General features: G+C 44.0%; 3 protein-coding genes across 3 annotated transcripts; 2 read left to right on the plus strand and 1 right to left on the minus strand.

Moving 5' to 3' along the window:
- Positions 1–747: 747 nt before the first annotated feature.
- On the plus strand, positions 748–1,825 carry LOC104628218 (feather keratin 3-like). The gene is made up of 2 exons (XM_010296730.1): positions 748–1,059; positions 1,715–1,825. Exons 1-2 carry the CDS (start codon positions 748–750, stop codon positions 1,823–1,825), a joined length of 423 nt encoding a protein of 140 aa, XP_010295032.1.
- A 1,673-nt stretch (positions 1,826–3,498) lies between these two features.
- On the minus strand, positions 3,499–3,861 carry LOC104628219 (feather keratin 4-like). The gene has a single exon (XM_010296731.1). It carries the CDS (start codon positions 3,859–3,861, stop codon positions 3,499–3,501), a length of 363 nt encoding a protein of 120 aa, XP_010295033.1.
- A 10,998-nt stretch (positions 3,862–14,859) lies between these two features.
- LOC104628220 (feather keratin 4-like) lies at positions 14,860–15,291 on the plus strand. Its single transcript, XM_010296732.1, has one exon. The coding sequence runs from the start codon at positions 14,860–14,862 to the stop codon at positions 15,289–15,291; it is 432 nt and encodes a 143-aa protein (XP_010295034.1).
- Positions 15,292–18,272: the final 2,981 nt, after the last annotated feature.

Genomic DNA, 18,272 nt, shown 5'->3' on the forward strand with positions numbered 1-18,272 from the left:
AAAATTGAGTGCACCAGCACTGAATATTTCTTACAGAAAACGAAAAGAAACTAGACTATCTGTGAGTGATAGTAGGCTAGGCTGAGCCCAGGTCTGGCCTCAAACAGCAGCACTCCCCTTCTTTCTAGAACAAGCCATTGTAGCTCCAGACCCTGCCTGATGCCATGTGCCATGTATTTGTGCTAATACTTGCTGTAGTTGGCTCCTTGACTGCGAATACTTCTGTGAAAGAAGCTTCTTATTCTGTGTTTAATCTATGCCTGGAGGCAAGAGGACGCACTGCAGTCAGTGTCCTGAGGGACAGGGGAACTTGCCTAATAAATAAACGATATTGTGTTGGAGAGCTCCTGAGGGCAGGCTCCTGCTTCTGCACTGGCTCCAGGTGTGACCGCAGCAATTTCACACAGTTGTGCTTAGTGAGTACTTCTGCCGAGCTCTAAGGTAGCCGGAATTTCTATCAATGTTTCGAAATAGAAAGAATCGGGTCTAGCTTGGAATTAGGATGAAATTTGTGTTTTTATTTTTTTTTTTAGGCTGGCTATTTACAGAAAGCAATTTATTAACAAACCTTAGCAGAGCACCCCGCTGCCCTCCAAGCTTCTCTCTCACTCATGCTGTATGTTCACTCCAGGTGCAGGAAGGGACTGGTGGGCGACCGCCTTCACTGCAAGGACCTGTGCCCCAACTGCAAGGGACCATTCTCTTGATCTCCTCCCCATCTTTCAGACTTACCCGCTTTCCCAAGCGATGTCTCACTGTGGAGACCTGTGCATACCATACGGCAGCCCATGTGAGGTGACCTGCCCTCAGCCCTTGGCCAACACCCGCAAGGAGCTGTGCGTGACATCCTGTGATGACTCCAGAGCTGTCATCTACCCACCACCCATCGTCCTGACTTTCCCAGGACCAGTTCTCAGCTCTTGCCCACAGGAAAGCGTTGTGGGCAGCTGTGGACCGCTCGGCGTTGGCGGCCCGTTTGGTTCTGGGGACCATCTTGGTTACGAGGGCTATGGAAATGCCGTTGGCTTACAGGGCTCCATTCTTTTTGGAGGCTCCAAGGTTTATGGGGGTGCATGCAGTTACAGCAGGTCTTGCCATTCCGGGTACTCATCACTGGGAAGGGGAAATTGTAGCCCATACGTTTTGTAGCCAGATTGTAGCCCGTGTACTGCCGGTACAGCACTTGCAGCCGAGGAAGCTGTGGGCCATGCTGAATGTTTCATGGGACTCCACCGCACAGAGCGACCAGGGTGTGGAAAACGGGGCAGAAAATCATGGATGAGGAACTGAGCCTGAGCAGAGCTGAGAGCTCACTGCTCGGAAGGCAGCCGGAGCTGCGAGCTCTCAGCAGTGCCCAGAAAGACAGGCTTATAGGTAGAGCTGGGCAAACTGTGTAACTACATGCACATGCAGATTAAAAAAAAATTTAGTCAAGGTCCCGCAAAGAAAAATAATTTTTCAAGGAAGAAAGAAAAAAAATCCACCTGGAAAACAATTCCTTTTAAAATTTTAAAACAGAGTAAAAGTGATTTATCTTACGGAGACATGAATGTTTTTAACTACTTTTCCTTTTCAAAACTCTTATTTTATCCCCGTTTAGATTACTTTAGCTGAAAATTTTCATTGCCCTAAAGCTCTATATTGGAGCAAATTTGGTATTAGGAAAAAATAACCAGCTCAACCTATAAGCATATTTTTCCATTTTACACTTTAGGCTTTTGGCATCTTCTGTGTATATCTTCCCATCTATGCATTTATTGTGCTGTTCCTGGGGCTGGGCTGGACACTCAGTTACAAAAAAGGCTTTGTGCACTACAAGTATTGAGGTGCCCTCAATAACCTTGAGGTTAAACAATGTTCAGTTTAGTGTGTTGTAGGAATTTGTACATTGTTTTGTGGCCTTCCACAGCACTACAGTACAAGAGTAATGAAGACCTCATTTGCCTTAGTATGTCTGCTTTAAAATGAATATATTGTAAAGGGGTAGAAATAGGATATATAGCTCAAATTATATAGCTGTAATAAGGAACGCTGAAATTCTCATACCAAATGCATGGCAATATCACCAACTTTGTGATATAAGGGACCCTGAAGTGTCTGTCTGTATTCCCTGTGTTAGCACAACTGTTAGCTCTGCTGCTTATGCCCATTAAAAACCACATTGCATCGCACTGACCTGGTGTTTGTTCCACCTCAGTTTTCCACTTACCTCCGTTTGGCCGAATTGACTTCGCTTCCTTCTGAGTTCCCTTATTTCTCTTCCAGATGAGACAGTAAATTTCCACTACTTGCCAAAAGGCAGTTTTCCTCCAGTCACAGGTACTCAGTTCCCTTGGAAATAAGAGTTTTGGCCCTTCAGCGTCAGGAAAAAAAACAATGCTTTTAAGGGCCAGAGAAAATCATGCCCACATGCTGCGCTGTTTGGGCACAGCTCCATGCAGAAGCTGAAGCCAGGGCTTTCCCAGGATAGAAATGGATATCTGTTCATAGTACTGACATCTGCAATTAGCAGAAGACCTTGAGTAGCAAAGATGCTTCCAAAATGTAGTGAAGCTACTGAGGGCAACTCCTTTCTCTTTGTAAGCTAGTGGGAGGATGAACCTCTGATCCAACTGTAATATGATTGTTTAATCCCACCCCTTTCACCACAAATCTTTAAAAAAGATGGTAGGGATGGGCACATCTTGTGGATAGGTGGGCTAGGACACCTTGTCCTTTTCCTGGTGATTGACACCCAGAGGAGCCTGGGTCTCAAATGAGGAATCATTTTAGCCTCATTGCCCAATAGTTTTGAGCTGAGGAGAAAAGGAAACCAGAAGGAAACCAATGTTATGATGCAATATGAACTTTAATTGAAACAAATCAAGGACTTCATAGCAACAGAACATAACAATCCAGACAGTATAGAATACACTTGCAGGATGTGGTGGGGATGGACGTGGTTGTCGTCTTTGGGGGCTGCAGTTTGTAAGGTGATTTTTTTTGCATTTGCGAATCGAGCTTGGTTTTCATCTGTTGTGCTTTTTTTCTTTTTTTGGGGTGTGTGTTTGTTTTTCAAATCCCAGACTATGTGAAAAAGGGTACCTCCCAGAATCAAACTGGAGCTTTGAGCAGTTTTTCCCACTATATCTCAAAAGCTCTGAAAAAATTAGTCCATATATCAAGAAAGGCTAGATACAGAATTATTACAGAATCTGATTTACACTGCTCTTTAGTCTTCTATAAACCACTTGAATTTAAACTAAGTACATTTCGCAAGTAAACAGTCCCTTAAACACAGAGTTGGGATCTTGTTAGCAGATACCTAATCCAACAGGAAGGGAAATAAAGTGTCTGGGCTTGTTCCTCAGGGTGGCTGAGTGTGCCCAGCCCCTGAGGACCCCCGCTGCAGCCTGGTATGCTTGCCCCTCTGAAAGCCATGGCCCACCGCTCACTCATGGACTGGGACTTTGTTCTCATCCCAGTTGGGTCCGGCTCCCCAGGGAACCCCTGCAGGGCTTAGCAGGGCCCGTAGCTCCCACGAGAGTAAGTCGTGTACCTGCGGGAATAGCAGGGGTAGGAGTACCTGCCACCCAGGGAGATGCCGGACCCAACGGAGCTCTGGGCATCCAGGCAGTTCCCGTAGCCAAAGGAGCTGCCTATCTCCAGTGGGGCTGAGGTGCCCACGAAGCTCTCCTGAGGGCAGGAGCTGAGGATGGGGCCCGGGAAGGTGACAACCACAGGTGGTGGGTAGACCACGGCACGGGAGTCCCCGCAGGAGGTGACGCAGGGCTGGCTCCAGGCATTGGCGTACGGCGTGGGACAGCTCACTTCGCAGGGTGAGTAGCTGCTGTAGTTGCAGACCTGCCTGTAGGAAGACATCTTCCTGGCTGGAAGCAAGCCTGAAACACGCAGAGTGGAGAGGGCACGGGTCAGGGATGGCGGTGCAGGCGCACTTGCAAAGGGGAGCCCTCATTTATTCAAACCATACAATATTCAGAAAGTTACTCTTCTGTAGCTAAATAGAAAGTGTGATGGCAATTCATATATCTTCAAATAATGAAGATTAGATAACCTGGTAGAAGTCATCAAATCCTGGATGCTTTGATAAGGACGGGTGAGGATTAACCTAGCAGTATTTATCTATTTAAAACTGTTCCTAGAACCATTTTCTTCATTTGCAAAGCACTCCCACACATAGACAAAATCATTAAACATTCTTTCTCTGAAACATGCAAGCAGCTCTTGAAGTCCCACGCTCTCCATATCAAACCCATATCGTCCAAAGCTGCCAAGCTGAAAGAAGTTACAGAATCTTTTTTTTTTTGAAAGTAACATTCTTCCAATGACCAAGACATATTAAATGCTCAGACATAAATACATTAAAACTCTTATTAAATTGGCATTTAAACTCATAAAACAGATTTAACTGAAGTCAGACTTACTCAGTTCACCACCAAGGAGAAGCCAAGAAGAGTGGTTTGAAGAGCTCTGTGCTCCAAGCACTTTTATATGGTTCCTCAGAGCACCTCCAGGGTCTGAGCCACTCTTCGGGCATGCAGTCCTTCCTAGTTACAAAACAAACTTTCCTGCATTTGTCACGTCAACGGGTGGAGGAATCTTTGCATATTGTTTGCTGTTAAGCAATTATTAGTTGAATGGTATCACATCCATGTTGCACCCTTCAGAAATCTTTCATCTCAAAATAGGGACAGTATTCACCCTTAGTTTCTTTCTACTCATTGCAGAAATTAACTTCCTTCTTCCACTTGTCCAGGCTTCAGAGTACATAACTCGGGTGAAACAGAGGACTGCTGATTTGACAAAACAAACTTTTTTTTTTAAATAATGTATTGATTTTGTCATGCTTGGTGCAAAGGTTTTCAAATCTTTTGTCTGCAAAAGGAGATGAAACTTAGAGACCTTTACACCAACCCTTGGCCAGATACTGTTCTTCTCCCTTTTTATCCCCGCTCTCTTTTTCCTCAGCAGGTGAAAAAAACCAACTATAGCTTGCTGCCCTCAGGTACTCAGTTACGGTGATCATCCTGTTCACAGCTACAGAGAAGCAGCTCTCTGATATAAGGGCCTTTTGGATGTTAATAGTGAGTTTCTACAGCCTATTTTGAAGGGGTGGTGGAGGGAAGGGAAATGGGACTTATATGCTGCAGAAGTCTTTTTATCCCACCTCCTGAGATTGCTGGTCAATATTATTATATGTTGCCCTAGTTAAAAACAAGATGAAAAAGGGCAAGGCAACCCTTCCTTAGAAATGCTAGGAAGGAATTAGTCTCATGCACAAGTTACTCCAAAATATACTGCTTTTAACAACTCCCTTGTTTTGAAACATCACGTTGGGCACTTTCAGACAGTGGATCCTGGTCTAGCTATGTACGGGAGTCCGTAATAAATACATTTACGACTGGAAAATGGTACCCAGCTCCTCACCTGATGTAACAGACCACAGATCAAAGTGAGGCATCAAACGCTGGGGTCCTCCTACACCTGCATTTAAATTTGATAATCTTAAAGGATTTATATGTAAAAAATATTGCTTACACCATTTAGTAATTGGAGAGCTGAATTAGATTACACATGGCTATTCCCTCCTGACTGCAAAACTCATTTAAGGAACTGTGTCCCTGCCCTACTGTGAGCTGTAATCTGCACTCCTGTGGAGTTATCAGGCAGGATAGAAATGTTCTGTTTTCTTTGCTATTTATTATTGTAAGCAGAGACATTACCCTGGTCTTGCTCTTGAACCTACTAGGGAAACTACAACATGGAAAATAGAAAACAACATCAAGTCTAGACCCAGGGCAAGGTAAAGATGTCCTGGTTAAGGTACAGTGGTCTGGAGCAGATTTCCAGTGTAACTTTTGCCAAGAATTTGGGGAGAGGTTTTTAGGCACCGTCATTGCATTGGGGCGAGGACAACCCACTCTCTGTGCTTGCTGAAGGAGGCTCTCTTCAGTGGGGACAGTAATCCTTCCTTTCACCATACCTAAAACTAGTTGGTTTCGTTTATTGGTTCCTGACAGCAGTGACTGTCTGAACTCTTTATTTTCATGGTATCTGGGCGCCAACCTCATTTACATAAGCTAAGAGATAATAGAATTATAATTATAAATAATAACACTAACAAGTACAAGACATGCCCGAGATCTCCTCCCAGAGGCTCACTTAATTGCCAAGAGATGTTTGGTAAATCATTTGGCCTCTGTCTTAATCATCTCTTCTAGAAATCATCAGTAGTAATTTCCCATTTCATGTGGGTGTTACGCAGGCTTGCACAGAGCAGTATTTTACCTGCTGGGAAAAATGTTTAATATAGCACAAAACTGCAAATGGGAAAGGTTAACTTGGAAGCAGAGGAAATCAGATGAAAATCTGGCTGTGGTGTGTGCCTAAAGTATGCAGTGATCCATGAGATTGGTTTAAATTAAATTAGTTTCATGGGCAAAACCCCAAACCCCCAGAATCTCTCAGATCCGGAAGGCAGTAGTAGTGGGGAGTCCTCATACTGGACTCTCCAAGTCTTGCAACACATTCTCCTTGGTCCTGTGAAATATCTCTGGAATTAAATCCTTAAAAACCCAGATGGATGATAGTCAAGGTTGTTGGTGCAACACTAATGGTCATCCAAGTTAGGGCGTACTCTCAAAGGGATGGTGAAGTATGTCTCTAATCTGGGCATCCACAATTCCTTTCTTTCTGTGTTTAAAAGGCGGATACTACCCTATGGAAATGACTGTGAAAAGTGACCACCTGCAAGTCTTTAAGAGGCTCTATACCCATGCTGCCATGACACCTGAAGTTCTGAGAAGCATGCAGGGCCAAGTTGCAGCTCCTGCTGCCAGAGCGAGCACGGTAGAGTGGCAGAGCAGTGGGGTATGGGAAATAATAAACCTGTATTTATTAAGCCCATGGCTTATGGGCTCAGCATCTTTAGGAGGGCACGTGTGCATCAGGCAGAGCTAGGAGTGACCAGTCACCCTTCTAAAAGGAGAACGATGACCAGCTAGTGCCCGACCTGTGCTAATCACTTTTCCTCCAAAACAGGCACTTCTGAATCATCATCATCTTTTCTTCATCCTCACCAAATAGTCTTGTTTCTCCTCAGGCACTGGAAATGCTCTCAGTCTATTGACCCCTTTTTAATTCCTTCCTGTGGAAATCACATTTGCTTTGTGATCACGCCAGTTTAGTTGCTGCCCATTTTAATACTCCCATCCTTATTGCTCAATCTTAGTCTTTTCTTTTTATATCTTAAGAGAATACAAAACCCTTGTTTTTATTTGCGTTATACACAACCACTCATTTGTACAACACCCAAATTAACTGGGTAATTTTTATTCTTGATTTCTTGATGAGATTATTAAAAAACTGAGGCTAAATATTGCACTGAGCCACACTTGTTGATTCAGTGGGAGAGCTGGGAGGAGCACTGCACACCACATCTTCATTCTTTTATCTCCTGCACTGTAACACTGAGTCAATGATCATTGTTTGGAACTGTAAGAAACAAAATGGGAGATTTTCCAGCTCCAAGGCACTGACAATCTAAGAATGCATCTCCAAGACATAATGGGAAGAAAAATTACCGTCTACGCAACACAGAAGAAAAGCTAATTTACAGGAGATTAAGGCTGTGCAATCGGTACCCTCAAAGGTACCTGACACAGACTTTCTGACATGTCTCAGTCCAGAAAAATAATAGGATAGGGACATATTGGCTAACACAGGTGGCTGACATGTCCTGGTTTCAGCTGGGATAGAGTTAATTTTCTTCCTAGTAGTTGGTCTAGTGCTGTGGTTTGGATTTAGTATGAGAATAAAGTTGATAACACACTGATGTTTTCGTTGCTGCTGAGCAGCGCTTCCACAGAGTCAAGGGCTTTTCTGCTTCTCACACTGCCCCGCCAATGAGTCAGCTGGGGGTGCACAGGAAGCTGGGAGGGGACACAGCTGGGACAGCTGAGCCCAGCTGAGCCCAGGGGTATTGCAGCCCATGCGCCGTCATGCTCAGCACTAGAAAGCTGGGGGAAGAAGAAGGAAGGGGGGATGCTGGGAGTGATGGCGTTTGTCTTCCCAAGTAACCGTGAGACGTGGTGCAGCCCTGCTTTCCTGGAGGGGGCCGGACAGCAGCATGCCGATGGGACGTAGCGAGTCAACTCCTCCTTTTGCTTTGCTTGCGTGCGTGGCTTTTGCTTTCCTTATTAAACCGCCTTTGTCTCCAGCCCTCCAGCCCCGCGTTTTGTCCCTTTTGGCCTTCCGATTCTCTCCCCCATCCTGACGGGGGGAGGGAGGGAGCGGCTGCGTGGTGCTTAGCTGCCAGCTGGGGTTATACCACGACATGAGATTTAATCATATTATTTCTGCACTTCTGTTTCCGAATAAGGTAAGCAATGCGTGTTGATGTATGAAATCTTTAGGATTACTAAAGGGTATTCCTGAAGTCAAAGCTGATCACCAATGACAATACTTCTGCCTTGGTTCTAAGCCCAGTTACATTAGCTGGATATGAATTTCTACATTTCATGTGTAAAAATTAAGACCTGTTGTTAAACAGGGCACAGTCTAACACTCTGTTCTGTAGTGCTCCGTTCCGGGTGTTGCAAAAGTATTTCCCAAGTTGGCAATTTGTAGTTAACAGTCCAATGCTGAAGGTGGCCTTCGAATTTAAAAAGGGTTTACAATTACTGCTTCCAAAACTCAAATATTGTTTCTTTGTAAATGAATTGCTAGATAAAGCTAAAAAGTTAAACTAAAATAGTAATAGAAGGTATCAAACAGATGACTGTGGCTTTGAACAAAGGTCTGAGATGTCTATTTCCAGCTCTGACTTAGTATTTATCACACTTTGAAAAACAAGCAAACACCAATCTATGGCCAAGTCATACGGAGATATTTGTTAAGTTATATAGAGAGCAACATAATTTGAAAAATGAATTTGCAGATTCATACAAAAGTAAATCTTGATCTCCCTCTGTCCTCAGTAAAGTTACAGCTATAACAAAGATGGAAATCAGTCCCTCTGTTTGAGATGCAAGAAGTCTGTGGGCTATGATGTAAAACCATCTGAGGTGGAGTTTTTTAGTTAGGAGAAAGAATGTGCAAAACAATTACTTTGAGTGACATACCCGAAAAAGTGTATTGGAAGGACAATGAGTACAAATGAGGCCAAGAATGTTTCACTTCCCCCAGGGAAAACTGAGAAACTGTATAAAAGCACCCATAGCCCAGAGTTTTCAAACCAATTCTCTTTGATTCTCATTTCTCTCCTGCTGTTTAACCATGTCAGTCACGTTCTTTGCTGGCCAGGGAGGGTTTGAGCTAAGCCGTCAGTTCCACTTACTTCTAAGAAATTCAGGTAGGGTGTGTTGTGAGAATTATTTCAAGATGTGAAACAGAGTAATAGGAAATAGAGAAAATAGAGTAAAATGTATTTTGTATTCGTCATCTTTAAAACAGATTTACCTGTGGCACTTGCCCTCAGTGTGTTCCTTCGCTGTCAGTGGTTTGAATGAATGAGGGCTCCCCTTGTTTTAAGGGGTCAGCACACAATGTGGCCGGGGAGCTAAAACAACCACACAGCCCTTTGCTCCCTCCTGCCCTCCCCACAGTGGGGGGGAGGAGAGAATTGGGGGGGAAAGAAAGGTAGAACTCATGGGTTGAGATAACGACAGTTTAATAGGTCAGAAAAAAAAGACAATAACAATAATAATGATAAATAATAAACAAAACAAGTGATGCACAGCACAATTGCTCACCACCTGCTGGCTGATGCCCAGTTAGTTCCCAAGCCCCAGTGCCTCCCTGGCCAACTCCCCCAGTTTATATACTGAACATGATGTCATACGGTATGGAACATTCCTTGGGCCAGTTTGGGTCAGCTGTCCTGGCCGTGTCCCCCCCAGCTTCCCGAGCACCCCCCGGCCTCTCGCTGGCAGACCAGCATGGGAAGCTGAACAGTCCTTGACTGCTCAGCAACAGCTAAAAACATCAGCATGTTATCAACATTATTTTCATCCCAAATCCAAAACACAGCACTGTACCAGCTACTAGGAAGAAAATAAACTCTATCCCAGCCAAAACCAGGACAGAGACCCAGGGCAGCAATGCTGAGCATAGTGCAGATCATGGATACAGTGGTAGAATTCCAGCATCTTCTCAAACAGAGGTTTGTCAGACCTACTGTTTCCTCTACGTCCTATCCCATGGGTGATGGCTGTCCACCTCCTAAACTCCTGGAGTACACAGGTCAAAACACACCCATGGCGCTATCCCGGGGCAGACGTGCCCATTGATAGTGACGGGTACCAAAACATAGGCAAGTGGGACGCACGTCCGTCTGTCTTTTGGACACCAGCCACGGAGCGAATCCCGCTGGGAAGTGCTCCGAGCACAGTCTCGCGGGGACCTTGCCCGGCACGAAGCCGGCTGCCGGGCGGGTGCAGGTGTGGCTTCCCCCATCCGGAGACTACGTGGTTAGGAATGCAGCGCGCTCTTTAAAAGACAGCGTTTTCACAACAGCCCCGCGGTCTAGGTGGTTGTTACAGGAAAGACAATTGACACATCAGAGCAAAGTGTTTGTCTTCACATCAGTTTCTGATTCAGAGGAAGAGCTGGGAAGGAAAATACAGGTGTGCCTATTTCTGCCATCGTTACAGTTAGAATTTGAGTGGGTTTTACTTTCAGCAGCAGGTCCTGCCCTCCCAGGCCACAGAAAAGGCAGAAAACCTGTTTCCTTCCGGAAGAAATAAAATAAACATAGAAGGAAAAATAGTGGGTCAATTTTACCGAGGGGTCACAAAGGGCAAGGAGAAGCTACTGACGCAGCCAAGCGTTGCATGCACCAGGCTCCACTCATGGGAGATGATCTGTCACCATTAAGTCCACAAGGATCACTTAAGAGCTAGAAATTCTTTCAGGACGAAGCCAGAAGTAAGAAAAGAACAAAGCAGACCATGCAAAATCCCTGCAGGCTGCACCTCCATCACCTTCCTGCCTTGTGCCAATTCTATTTGTTTTGTTCTTTGCTGTTTATTTTTCTACCCTGCATTGCTTTCAGATATTTTGATGAAATCGGGGCAAGAGATAAACACACCGGCATTAAGAAAAATAAACAGAGAACATGGGGTATTTGTGCAGGGGTATCTGTTTTGCTCCTGCCAGTCCACAAAACCACAGCTCAGAGGAGGGCAGGGGCAGGACTGTGGCCACTGGCTCCACACTTAGATTTACTCAGAGTGGCTGAACCACTCTGGCACTTTGAAGATGTAAATAATATTTCCTGCTGTGTAATCCTTAGCCATCTTTCCATGAAACCTATGGAGAAATAGCACTTAGATGCAAATTTTGATACATTTTCCTTGTTCATCTCTCAGCGTCAGCTAAAGCGTCAGCAAGTGGAGCTGTTACAGGTCTACGAGTCAGAAATCTCATCTCTGATGTCTCTGACATTTTTTTTCACCAGACAGACCCTAGAGAGTTACAAACAGCCTATGCCCACTCAACACCCCTGAATTGCCTCTCATTTTCCTGACCAGAGTATGGATTTTAACTAAAAGGTTAAACGAAAAGTCTGGTGATGTTACACTTCAAAATGGCCATACAGAAATCCTTCCTTCTCGACACATGTAGACGGTTCAGGGATGGTGTGAGTTCTCAGGCGGCTGGTGAAGTCTGCTGAGGATACTCACAACCTTATACCAAAGCTGAACATACAAAACAAAGGTCACCTACAGCAAAACGCTTTCAGTTTTAGGAATTATGAAACTAGTTTAGGATTATGCATAAAGATTAACCCAAGTGAAAGTAAGAGCAACAGGGTACCCTAAGCAATCTCCTGCTGTCATAGAAGTCCCTGCCTAATAATTTATAAACAAGTTTTCACAGACTATTTCAAGATGAAAAGGCCTCCCTGGAGATAGCCTCATGTCAAACTCTTACAAAAATCACGGTTTTAGCAGAATATACAGTTATCTATTAAAGCTGCTCTTCTACCTGTGTTTCAAAAATTGGGAAACTATTGAGTAAATTTAATCTTAGTCAAGTTAGTAGGGCTCATATAACAAAAGGAGTGTCTGGAAAAAGATTTTACAGTTGAGCACTATTTTCCACTTAAACTCCTTGTGTGTATGAAACAACCTTGCTCATGAGGACCTGCTGCTTTACCAACTGATATTTGTTGCATATTCAGCTCATTTTGAGGATGCAAAACATTTTCTGACTTATCCTAATTACTATGGTGTTCCCCGCTTCATCACGTTGTGACACAACGCTACATCTCACGGTCCATTTCCTTTCAAAACTTCAATGACCAAGTCCTTCCTGGCATCAGTCCACTCCCTTTGTTCGTTTTGGGTGGGAATGGATCAAGCGCCTTTTTTTGGTTGTTTGACTTTTACGTCCTTCTCCATCTTAAATGGTATTAGGCACCTGGCTTCATGGTCTGTGATGCCACAATAATGTCCAATGGAATTTACTGCTGTAATTCATTGCTTGCTGAGAGTCTGTGAGCTGAATCTTTTGCATCCCCCCCGATAACAGACCACTGTCAATCTGACTGATTGCTGTGTTGATGAAAGAGTCAAGCTCCTAGAAAGAGGCTTGCCCTAGAGAATCCTCTTAGAGGGCAGTGCTAATAAACCAAAAAAGATGGAGTTTCCCCTCTCCTGTATAGGTTACAGGGAAAGTTGAGGGCTAAAGCATTTATTGGTTTCGCAGGACCACCGAGATCCTTCTTAAAGTCATCTTCTGGAATGATAATTGATTTTTTTTCACTCAATTTGAGACATCTTGAACAAATTCTGATTCCCTCCTGAAAAGTGCTCTGTGCCACTGGCTTCTGAAAATAAGGCTGCCTGTGGCCAGAAATACAGATATTGCCCAGTTCTGAAAATATTAATATTGAGTCTTGGAGTGAAACCTGCACTGGAGAGACAGCTAGGTGCAAAGTTACTCAGTTGGAGTGTTTTAGGAAAACGTTGCTGAAATCATTCCAGAGAGCATAATATAAACTGAGACGAGCTGAATTCAGTGGCGTCACATTCAATCGGAGCAGTTGAGGGTCTGGCACCTAAGTTGGAAAGAAGTTTGTCCCAGAGTACACACAGAACTAACGGTAAAGCAAAAATGAGAAAAAAAAAAAAAAAAAGGAGGGGAATAAACAGCAGCTCTTAGCAGAGGCTGAGCGAAGGCTCTTTTCAGACCATAAAATGCCCTTTGCTTTGGCTGTTGGGATGACAAGATCTGTACAAGAAGTGCGTACAATCTGGAGTACAGTTTAAAGTTGGCAGCATTTCTACTACACATTACCTACATGCTCATTTTCCACCTTACAGTGAATTGCACAGATTTGCTGCCCTGTTGGCACCAGCACATCAGACCTTGGCTGAGCAGCTGAAAGGGGGATGTGAAGCAGGCAAAACAAGTAGACTTGCACCCCGCAGCTTCATGGTTAGTATCTACAGTCTGTTCCCAACTCTGAGTGGATTTTAAAATCTAAAAGATAGAAAATATAATGCAGTTTTCAACCAGAGGGTTTTAACTTAACCAAATTACCTCTCATTACTGCAGAAGGGTAAAGCTTGAGGATTGTTTCAGAGAGGCTGAAATCTGATGAATCTGAATGTGATCAAGAAGTTTAGAGGGATGACATAGTAAGGTGTAAAGGAAAGCTGGGAATTGCCTAATAACTACAAACAGTGAGCAAAATAATTATATGCTCTGAGGCATTACGTGTAATTACTTCCGTTTTGAATCTAATCGAACATCACAAGCAAAGGGTGTCTCAGATCATCCAGACTATCCGAGCAGCAGTATAAAAGCATGCGCTGCTCATATCTCTCCCAACAGCTTCTCCTGACTTCTCCTCTGGGACCTGAGTAAGTTTTTAATTCTTTGTGCCTTTTTCATACACTCTTTTAATGATAACTCTAACTGAATCCACTAACAGGGCTAACCTCTCTGTAAAAGCAGCTCACTGATCCAGCAAAGAGCTTGGGGCTGGCATTATCCAGCTTCTTAAGGAACTACTGGAGCCCTTGTTAAGTGCTTCAAGGATTTGCAACTTTTCTTTCTTAAACTAGTATAGAAATGAGCTGCGGCCTTATCTTGGCTTTAGTAGAAGATGAAGCTCAGTTTTGAAGCCCTGTGTAACTAAGGTCCTAAGCTTTTATTGCTGTAATGCTTTCTATTTTTAATTTGGAATTATTTTATCACCTCACTAGCTTGATCAAAGGGTCCAGTTCTAATGAAACCTGGGTCATGCCTTTGTGTATTTCTGTGTTGAACTTGTATATGAACATCTACTTCCCTTACTGAACAACCAACGCTTTTATCAAAGGTTTACAAGTCGGTAGTCCTAAAATACTAACTGCTGGAATTGGGTAGATAAAACCAGGGGAACAACCACTTCAGGTGTGCCCATAAATCCTGTCCTACAGGTTAACTGCTGAGAAAAAGGGGTTGGGTGAGATGGCCATTGGTCTCATGAAGTACAGAAAGGTTTGTGCTCCTTTACAAGAGAGCACAGCTGCAGCAAGCACTGCTTACGATGTAGCCCTTAGATATGTTCTGTCACATCCTGTATTGACATGTCAAAAATGTAGGTTGTTTGATTTCCATAGGAAGGTTAGAGAATGTTGAGAGTTTAGCAAGGACAGAAGATAAGTGTAATTCAAACAGTGTGACTAAAAGGTGGAAGAGAGCGCCAGGAGCTATGAAGCCACATCATCGCTGTTTGGGAAGCTACTCAAGTGGGTAGCTTCCTCAACAAATATGCCTGAGTGCCTGAACATAAATCTCTAACCTACCATTGACTTGCTTTACACATAGTCTTCTGTCTTTCAGATCCACTTCCACTACAGAACAATGTCCTTCTACAGACAGCTGTGCAGCTACCAGTGCTCCACACCATGTGAGGTGACCTGCCCACAGCCCATCGCCAATGCCTGGAACGAGCCCTGTGTCACATCATGCGGTGACTCCAGGGCAGTGGTCTACCCACCCCCTGTTGTCATCACTTTTCCTGGGCCAATTCTCAGCTCCTGCCCTCAGGAAAGTGTAGTGGGATCCTCAGGACCAGCTGCCATTGGGACCTCACTTGGTTATGCGGGGTCCTATGGCTACAGAGGCTTTTTTGCTTATGGGGGATCACAGGAAAGCAAATTCTCATACCCTTATTGTTCTCAAAGAGTCAGTGGTTATCGCTCTAGAAAGTGTGAGCCCTGCCAAACCCAGCAGGAGTATACTTGCACCAAGAGCAGTCAGGATACTGAATGCAAGATCCAAACTCAAGAGTAAGATGGGTTTTTAAGATGCTGACATAAAAAGGCTGATTCTTGCTAACACTTTACATTGTATTTGTGCTTGTACCTGCTGATGTACTTCTCCTTTCTTAGCTATAAAAGTGTTGTTCTGTTCTTCTCATGGTCCAAATTTTCAAATGCATTAATACTCCTTCTACATCCAACCTAATAACATTATGCAAGAAGCATAACAGAGAAGTTTGCATACTGCGATTTCTCCCCCTTGACACTGCCTGATGCCAGTCAAGAGTTATGTTAACGGATGAAAACTGGACTGCATCATCAAACTTACAGCTACAAAAGAAGAAAAGAACACTGTGCCTGAAAGGAAGCTTCCCGAAACAAGAAACCTCATTTGGAAAAGCCTCAAATTCGTCATTTTCTGTATGATCACATTTTGCTTTTGTAAATTTTCCTCCTCTATCATCTATTAAAAAAATCATGCTGCATCATAATTTTAGCGTTCCAGTTTTGCTTTCTGTCTGTTTTTATGAAATGAGAATCTTCCATGCAGAGTGTTGGTGCTTCCATCCTAGTTAAGCCTTGTAGCGAGATGGGCATGAAGACCTTAACCAATCAAACACACCTCATTAGTCCTCTGCTCAGCAATGAGTTTTCCCATGGTCACAGAATCACTAAGGTCGGAAAAGACCTTTAAGATCATCAAGTCCAACCATCAACCCAACACCACCATGCCCACTAAACCATATCCTGAAGTGCCATGTCTACATGCTTTTTGAATGTTTCCAGTCATGGTGACTCCACCACCTCCCTGGGCAGCCTGTTCCAATGTTTGATCATTGCCTACTTGAGACCTTGTACTGCACCAGTTTGCACTGCCAGAAAATTGCTGGAGACAGAAAACAGTACAGGGAATAGAAGAGAGGTTTACCATTATTTTCATGCCCTGACACATGCACGCAGGAAGCATAAGAAGAGAGCGTAGGACACTTACTGGAAAGTCTCAGCTGGCCAAGCACACCTACTACAGCTTACAGCACAGATAACATCCATACCCACAGAAAGACATAGTTAGCTATTTCTTCATTGTGCAATCAATCTCCCCTTTATTCTTAAAACATTATTCAATAGCTCAGATCTGGAATTCCAGGGAGGTGCTGAGAAGAAAGGCAGGTGCTCTGCAGTACTCTGCTAAATAGGGTTAATGCACCAGTGAGCAACAGCTGAGGGGCTACTTGGCTAATTGCTCTATTTATCTCAAACCAATTTTTTATTCCTTCCAGCTGGTCCCTGAGCACTGCCGGATCACAACTCCCTATTTATTGAGAACTCTCCCTATCTGCTTTCATTTATTGCAGTCTTCTGTTGGTCATCTAAGTTGCTCTTTGAAATGTGATTATGCTGATCTTTAAGCTCTAATTTCTGCTTCCCTGTTTCTTGGGATTCTGCCTGGAGGCTTCTTTACTTTGCACAGTAGAAAGAAATTAAGCTAGCAAAAGATAGCTGCTCTTGGGCATTTATGATCCCAGCTGAGGCAGTTTTATGATCTCAGAAAGCTAGATATGAAAGTACAGTAGGGAAGGGGATTCAAGTTTCCTGTATCTCAGATGGGGATTTCATCACTAGCTAATTTTCTGTCTCTGGGAAGTTCCCTTTGCTGCTGTGCACTAACCTTCTCACTTTACTTCTCTATATTGTATAGAATTATAGCATAATCTAATATTCCTTTTTTTTATGGTGTGTGGAATTACAACAGTTCTGGTAAAAACCCATGGAAAGTTAAGGGAAGTAAAGGCAAGCTATTAAAATACTTTTGGAGTGGCTATTTAGTATTTCACACTGGTCTTGGAAAATTTTATCTAAGGGTTGGGCAGTTCTCTCACACCTGGTTCCTTCTAAAGATTAAATCAGGCATACAGGCAAGCTCTGCATGTTATAAGCAGTTTCCTGATGAATGAATCCATAAGCATTGTATAAACACTGTCTGTAAGAGCCTAACACTCACCTACAGATATGTAAGATAAGGGTATGGTTTGGTTCGGTTTGTTTGCAGAGGCTGCATTACCCCAAAACAGAGAAGAAAGCAAACAGATAAATGCTGTTTGGATGCAATCATAAGTGTTTATTGAGACCAAAATGTGTACATTTTAAGCAAAGGAAAAATACAAGATGGACCTCAGCGTTTTAAGAAAGGGCCAACTTAATAATCTGAATCAAACCCATTTATTTTCAGCACATTGTTCTTCTGGTTTGGATCAAGTTTCAAATGGACTGGACAAATCACAGTGTGAGGTGACATCTATGGATGTTTCCTATTAGACAAATAGATATCAAAGTAAAAAAACACCGAAGAAAAAAATACATGGTCCCAAACAACTAAAAAAATACATAGACCATTTTCCAGTGTCCTATTACACTAGTAACCACTAGTACCACTGGTGGTTTTGTGCGCTAACAGTGAGAAACAGACTTTGCATAATCAGTAATTTGGTTTCTAAGAATGGAAAAGACACATTTTGAGAAAACTGACATCAAAAGCAAACAGTGCAAGAACGCCAAGCAGAAGAGCAGTTCCCATGGGTGCTGAGCAGCACCCACAGGTCACCACTGCTTCAGAGGTCCATGATCCTCAGCTCAGCTGCACATCCAGGTCTTGCCATCCATTCCCCTGTTGTTTCTCCTGCCGCCCACACCTTCTGCCATGCTTAACATGGCCCACAGCCCCCATAGCGCTGGCTGCAGAGCTGGCTGGAGGAGGAGGAGGAGGACAAGGAGGCCCCGTAGACAAGGGAGCCCTGCAGGCCCCTGGGGCGGCCCAGCCCCAGTGGAGATGAGGTGCCCACGAAGCTCTCCTGAGGGCAGGAGCTGAGGATGGGGCCCGGGAAGGTGATGACCACGGGTGGTGGGTAGACCACGGCACGGGAGTCCCCGCAGGAGGTGACGCAGGGCTGGCTCCAGGCGTTGGCGTACGGGTCTGGGCAGGTAACCCCGCAGGGTGAGGAGCGTCTGCTGCTA

This window comes from Phaethon lepturus, unplaced genomic scaffold (assembly GCF_000687285.1).
Source record: "Phaethon lepturus isolate BGI_N335 unplaced genomic scaffold, ASM68728v1 scaffold8461, whole genome shotgun sequence".
In the NCBI taxonomy this organism is placed as follows: domain Eukaryota; kingdom Metazoa; phylum Chordata; class Aves; order Phaethontiformes; family Phaethontidae; genus Phaethon; species Phaethon lepturus.